Source organism: Eucalyptus grandis, chromosome 2 (assembly GCF_016545825.1).
Source record: "Eucalyptus grandis isolate ANBG69807.140 chromosome 2, ASM1654582v1, whole genome shotgun sequence".
Lineage (NCBI taxonomy): Eukaryota > Viridiplantae > Streptophyta > Magnoliopsida > Myrtales > Myrtaceae > Eucalyptus > Eucalyptus grandis.
Window position 1 is genome coordinate 48,137,396 of NC_052613.1, and position 6,191 is coordinate 48,143,586.

At 39.5% G+C, this 6,191-nt stretch overlaps 1 protein-coding gene across 1 annotated transcript; it reads left to right on the top strand.

The window, feature by feature from the left end:
* Window positions 1-599: 599 nt before the first annotated feature.
* LOC104433263 (probable protein phosphatase 2C 15) lies at window positions 600-5,819 on the top strand. The gene is made up of 9 exons (XM_010045939.3): window positions 600-1,242; window positions 1,460-1,935; window positions 2,447-2,618; window positions 2,721-2,874; window positions 2,953-3,016; window positions 3,638-3,745; window positions 4,022-4,147; window positions 4,281-4,513; window positions 5,399-5,819. The coding sequence occupies exons 2-9, from the start codon at window positions 1,726-1,728 to the stop codon at window positions 5,616-5,618; spliced, it is 1,287 nt and encodes a 428-aa protein (XP_010044241.2). The 5' UTR covers window positions 600-1,242; window positions 1,460-1,725; the 3' UTR covers window positions 5,619-5,819.
* The last annotated feature ends 372 nt before the right edge of the window (window positions 5,820-6,191 follow it).

Sequence of the window (6,191 nt, forward strand, 5' to 3'; positions counted from 1 at the left end):
AATTATGAAATTTATGAGACCCAAGCAAAATAAAAAAAATAAAAAACCCAAAATATTTCTTTCCTATGAAAGAAAAAATGGGTTGTTCCTTTTTCACTCTTATTGATTTTAATTATTTTGTCCATTGAGTTCATATAATAATGGCATATCGTTTTCTATTTCACTTTTTTTTTTATTCGTGCCAGCTGTCCGCGTGTTCCTCGTCAATTCAGTAGACTTCTTTTTTCTAGGAAAATGAGGATTTCATTAAGTGATTTTTTTTTTTTGCATTGCCATTATATTTTTATTACTATATTTGTGATGACATCCAATATTTTATCAATGATATAGCAAAACCCTCCACATTTCTTATCTTATCTCTGTTCATATTATCTCGATTTTTATTGTGGCAATCAAAACAATCTTATATAATTATGAAAATTATGAGACCCAAGCTAAATAAAAGCCAAAACCCAAAAATATTTCTTTCTTATGAAAGAAATGAAAACATAGGTGGTTCGTTTTTCACTCCCATAGATTTTAATTATTTTGTCCAATGAGTCCCTATGATATGATAATGACATATCTTTTTCTGTCTGATGGTGTTTCTTGTTGCATGCAAGTTCTCCGCATCTTCCTCACCGGCTCGGTAGACTTCATTTTCCCGGGAAAGAAGCAAGGACTTTGCCGGAAATTAAAGAAAGGGAAACTTTCATGGAATCAGTCGTTCAGCGGGTTCAGAAACGCGGAGGCCTGTATGCAGATCGCTTTCCGACGGTCGGCGAAGCTTGACTTTCTCTCTCTCCTCCTCCGAACCATTCAATAGGAAAAAAAAAGAGAAAAAAAAGAAGCTTTGTCTGGCCAAGCAACCGCATTTTCTCGGCAGCTCCTTTATCCTATTTTATTAGATCCTTTGTTTAAGGTTGTCTGAGGAGGAAGACAGCATGGGGGGAGGTGTGAAAGAAGGAAGCGAGCGAAAGCTGACCTGGTTCTCTCTCTCTAAACCGAGTCCGGTGCTTTTGTTTATTCACTTTCTTTAAAAAGGGGATCTTTTGGGGCAATCGATTAGTGGGTTCTTACAGTTCATACCTCCTCATCATCACTACGCGTTTCTTTTGCGTGTTGATTACCTGTTTCCCTTCTTTTTTCTTTCATCGCCCGTCCCCGTTGTCTACTCAACGTGGGTGCTGTTTTGCTTGGCGTCCCTCCATTGGATCTGCATTCGGGTCTGTGCTCGGTCCGTACATGCAGACATTCTCTCAGGTAGTTCCCCGGTTTATGAGCCTTGCTCGAGTTTCTTCCATGTCTGGAGGGCATTAGACGGCTAAACTTAGGCAGACCCATATCGTAAAATCCACTCTTTTTTAGCTAAATCTGGTCGATCTGGCTCAAATCTGGTTTGAACTGCTGAAAGAATCGATTTTCTCGGCTAATGTTTGGTGGTCTGTGTTGGGCTGACCGCTGAATTTCGTGTACTCAGTGGGTGTTCTACCAGATCTTGTGATTGTTCAGTTACAGATCGAGTTCAGCGACTTCTCGACTGATCGCAGAAGCAAAACAGTGTCTTGTTCTGGAGTGGAACTTTGCCACGCCCTTTAGGAGCTGTGCTATTGAGCTTTCTGGGTGTTGCTGACCTTAGCACCGTTATTGGATGCTAAGCTTGTTGAGGATAATGAAATTTAGAGCAAGGGTCAACTAAAATTGCCAGCCAGAGGGAAGCGGGTTGAAGTTATTAGGCAAGTGTACATGGCCTCTGGAGAAGGGAGGCGCCGTGGTCACGATCTAGTGCCTCTTGCCGCGCTGATCAACAGAGAGATGAAGAATGAGAAATTGGAGAAGCCCACTGTGAGGTATGGCTGTGCTTCCCAATCTAAGAAGGGAGAAGATTTCTTTCTGATAAAGACGGACTGTCAGCGGGTCCCCGGAAATCCTTCGTCAGCATATTCTGTTTTTGCAGTAAGTACCTTTTTTCAGGACTTTCCTCGTTCTTCTGTTTGTGGTACCTCTGTACATCAGAGAGGGCTAAGTGAGTTGTCTATTCGAGTTTTGTATTTAACTTTGTGGGACTTTTGAGTGGTTCAAATCGACGGTCAGTTTCCTGATTGATGTTGGGATCGTTATGTACTTATCAACACATAAAGCTAACCTGGATCTGCTTTGTTGTATGCTTTATTATCATTTGTAAAGGAGTGAACCTTTGTAATTTTAGAAGCCTGGAGTCATATAAACAGCTCGTTGTGACTAAGGACTGCTCTGAAAAAACTTACCGATTCACACTGGATATGTATAGAGATGGCATCAATCAATTGCTTACAGTAAATTCTGCATAACTCTTATGGTTACTATCAGAAACATAATCAGTTCATGTCCTTGATTACATATTCATCAAACAGAGGAGATTGGTGCTCGCATGTAATTCATGAATGATTTAGTTTTCAACCTCTCACCCGCTTCTTCTAATCATTAGGTCTTTGATGGTCATAATGGAAATGCTGCCGCCATTTATTCGAAGGAGCATTTATTAAATCATATTATCAGCGCTATGCCTCGTGGTCTTGGACGAGAGGATTGGCTCCAAGCTCTCCCTAGGGCATTAGTTGCTGGATTTGTGAAGACAGATAAGGAATTTCAGAGGAGAGGTATGGATATCGTTCTTTGAGTCAACAGTTCACACTGTTTAAAGAGAGACTTTGACAAAATAATTTGGAAATGAAATGTGTCCCATATATTGGTTTATGCAGGAGAAACCTCTGGAACAACTGCTACTTTTGTAATCGTTGATGGATGGACTGTGACCGTTGCATGCGTTGGAGATTCTCGTTGTGTTTTAGATGCTCAGGGGGGCGCTGTTTCTAATCTAACTGTTGATCACAGACTTGAAGATAATGCAGAGGAGTAAGCATGCTATAAGCCTTATATGCCTTTTGCTGCTTTTTCCAGATAGCTTATTTGTTATTTATGATTTAATTGTAGGAGGGAGCGAGTCACTGCAAGTGGAGGTGAAGTTGGAAGACTGAGCATCTTTGGTGGTGCTGAGGTAAGGTGCTTTTGACTCCTGACTTGTTTCCTCTTGACATTCTCTTCATAGTGATCAGGATGGCCATGATGATGTCAGGTTGGATAAGAATGGTTGTAATAGATGGAGTGGAGATATGTTTCTGGTTAAAAGAAGGGTTGACTGTGATTAGAATTTGAGGAAACATTAATCAGGAGCAGAAGCAGTGAGCAGAGATTTGACAGGAGAAGGCATGGAGGTGAATGCTGAATCTTAACAACTGACAAGCAATAATAGCAGGACTTTAACACCATAATTTGACTTAAATTTTATCAGCTATATCCAGCTTTATGAAGTTGGACTTCGTCACAAACTTAAAAACCACAATGAAAGACGTGTGAAGATGAAACCTAAGCTAACAGATCTGACATCTCATGGGGAATTCAATATCTGTATTATGGAAATAATTATAATCTAACTAATGGTGTTTTGACTTGGGATTTTTTCTGAGTTTCACCAACATAGTTCTGCCTTCAGCAGTAAACTCTCATTTAAATCCCTTGCTTATGTGCGTTGTGCTATATGATCAGGAATCAGTGAAGATAATTGTTATTAGGGGTTACTGTACTTTGCTTGCTAAAAATGTGTTCTTAACCATTACAGATTGGTCCCCTCCGCTGTTGGCCAGGTGGACTATGCCTTTCCAGGTCAATTGGAGACATGGATGTAGGAGAATTTATAGTTCCAGTACCCCATGTTAAGCAAGTGAAGGTAATTATCTTTTCAAGTCAGCTGGAAGAATTTTGTGACCAGGAGATTGAATAGCATGTGTCCATGTACCCAAACAATGCATTCGCTTTAATTTATGTATATCGTTAATTACACCCAATGAAGTTGAGCTTTGCATTTTTATCCTTCATGTAGTTTCTGTTGAGTTTGTTTGATCTTAGTAGATGACGTAGAATTTCAATAGAGTACAGATAGAGAAAAATGGTGATGTCTGCTTAACTTGAAATTTAAACCTAATAACCAAGTTTTCGTGAACAGTTATCAAACGTAGGCGGGAGACTCATAATTGCTTCAGATGGTATTTGGGATGCCCTTCCTTCTGAAATGGCTGCAAAATCTTGTCGTGGAGTGCCTGCAGAACTTGCTGCTAGACAAGTGGTGAAGGTGAGTTGGCGACTAATACTTGATGCATTCTCAATTTCCTTGTAGTCGTGTTGAACTTTCTTGAACATCCTTATTATAAAGAGTAATCAAGTACGGGAATGCATATAAATTCAATCATGTTTGAATTTTGAAGGAAGCATTGAGGACAAGAGGGCTGAAGGATGACACAACATGCATTGTTGTTGACATAATTCCACCTGATAATTCCATACAGATTGCACCTCCCCCAAAAAAGCAGAACAAACTGAGGGCACTATTATTTAGGAGCAAGTCCAAGGGTTCTGCTAATAAGCTGTCGAAAAAGCTGTCAGCTATTGGCATAGTTGAAGAACTTTTTGAAGAAGGCTCAGCGATGCTCGCAGAAAGGTTTGCACTCTTTTTTACTAAATCAAAGGTTTGGTATATTAAACGTGATGATTTTCTTACATTTTTCTTTGAAATGTCCATCTTGTATATTTTTTATTCTGACCAATGGTTCCATGAGCATACATTTTGGTTATTCTTTGTCATCTACGAAAAGCAGTAAGTTCACAGGAATTGCTTTGTAGTCTTTGAATCGCACGATCACAGAATCTAGACTGATATGAGGCTTCGATGAATCATAGAATCTAGTTAGTTTACCCTTCAGTATGCTTCTGATTTTATGCTGGGTTGGTTGTGGGACACACAAACTTCTAGGAGTTTTTTTTATGGTTCTCTTTGCATGCGATGGATCCGCATAGTCTGCATCTTTTTCACTTGTTTTAGAGAGCGATTTTGAGAGCTCTGTCCATCATCCTGCACACAAAGTTCCACTAGCACACGATCAACTCTACCTGCCTGTTTCAATCATGTATATAGATGGCCACCTGCCACATCATCTGTGTGAAATCTCATTCTAAGAATTATCTCATTGGAACCTTAATACCGTAGTTTGTCAAATGCTCTCCTTCATTGAATTATTTTGAAAGTATCCCTCGTTTGATAATGTCTACTGCATTAAACTCTTTTAGTGGTTAGACAAGAACTTTCTGTACTCATGGGTTGTTCTACGATGATCACCCACATTGCTTTGGCATTTTGAACACTTGATTGGCATAACATGGAAACTGACACGTTCTTTTTATTTTTTATTGGTCAGAAACTGACGCATGTTTATGAGCTGTGATTTGTGGCATCAAATTCTGGACATATTTTCATTTGCGCTCCACTAATCTGATAAAGTCTAGTTCTTCATTTAATTATATTTGCTCCGTTTTTTATGTTATGCAGATTAGGGACTGATGAATCCGTGGGGCAATCCACATCCGGTCTATTTGTATGCGCAGTGTGCCAAGTCGATCTTGCTTCCAGTGAGGGCATCTCTGTTCACGCCGGTTCTATATTCTCAACCAATACAAAGCCCTGGCAAGGGCCTTTCCTTTGTGGTGATTGCCGTAACAAGAAGGACGCAATGGAGGGAAAGCGTCCGAGTGGAGTTAAAGTGGTCTAAATTGTAGCTTGCATTATTTTTGTTCATCTATTCTTTTCCCCGCTCCATTCTTTTTGTACTAAATTCACCATTTTTCATGGTCTGGGCGATTGTTTGAATCTTAAAGTGGTATCGACGCTAATGTATATGTAATGTCACCAAAATAATGTCGACCTTAGAGTAGCATTTTAATTATGAGTTCATTTGTGAGTTGTGAGGACAGTACCTTCTCTTTCTCTCTCTCTCTCTCTCTCTCTGTGCTGTGGTTCTGCCATATTCCATTCACTGTCCACTTATTCTTGCCGGTGACCACAGACTAACTAGTCCCTTCTAATACTCTCTTATCTTCTATAGTTGTTTTTCAGTTATTTTCATGCAAAATCTTGACCCGGTGCTCCAATCTTTTTTTATCAATTTTTGGCTTTCTAATGATGCGGATAATAATCATTCTATTCTGAAAATCAATTTCTAGATAGATTTTTTTATTTCTATTTATACACTCGATAAAAAATTTCTCCCTCTGGGCGGTTGACAGGAGGCAGCGGATGGGCAGGCGGCTAGTTAGTAATAATGGTGGGGTGATGAGAAAATTTT

What these genes read in the sequence shown, in the direction of transcription:
- LOC104433263 (XM_010045939.3), top strand. Translation starts at nt 1,726, where the DNA reads ATGGCCTCTGGAGAAGGGAGGCGCCGTGGTCACGATCTAGTGCCTCTT. An exon ending in CCCATGTTAAGCAAGTGAAG is followed by an intron (nt 3,746 to 4,021) that starts GTAATTATCTTT and finishes TTTCGTGAACAG; the next exon opens with TTATCAAACGTAGGCGGGAG. An exon ending in TCAGCGATGCTCGCAGAAAG is followed by an intron (nt 4,514 to 5,398) that starts GTTTGCACTCTT and finishes TATGTTATGCAG; the next exon opens with ATTAGGGACTGATGAATCCG.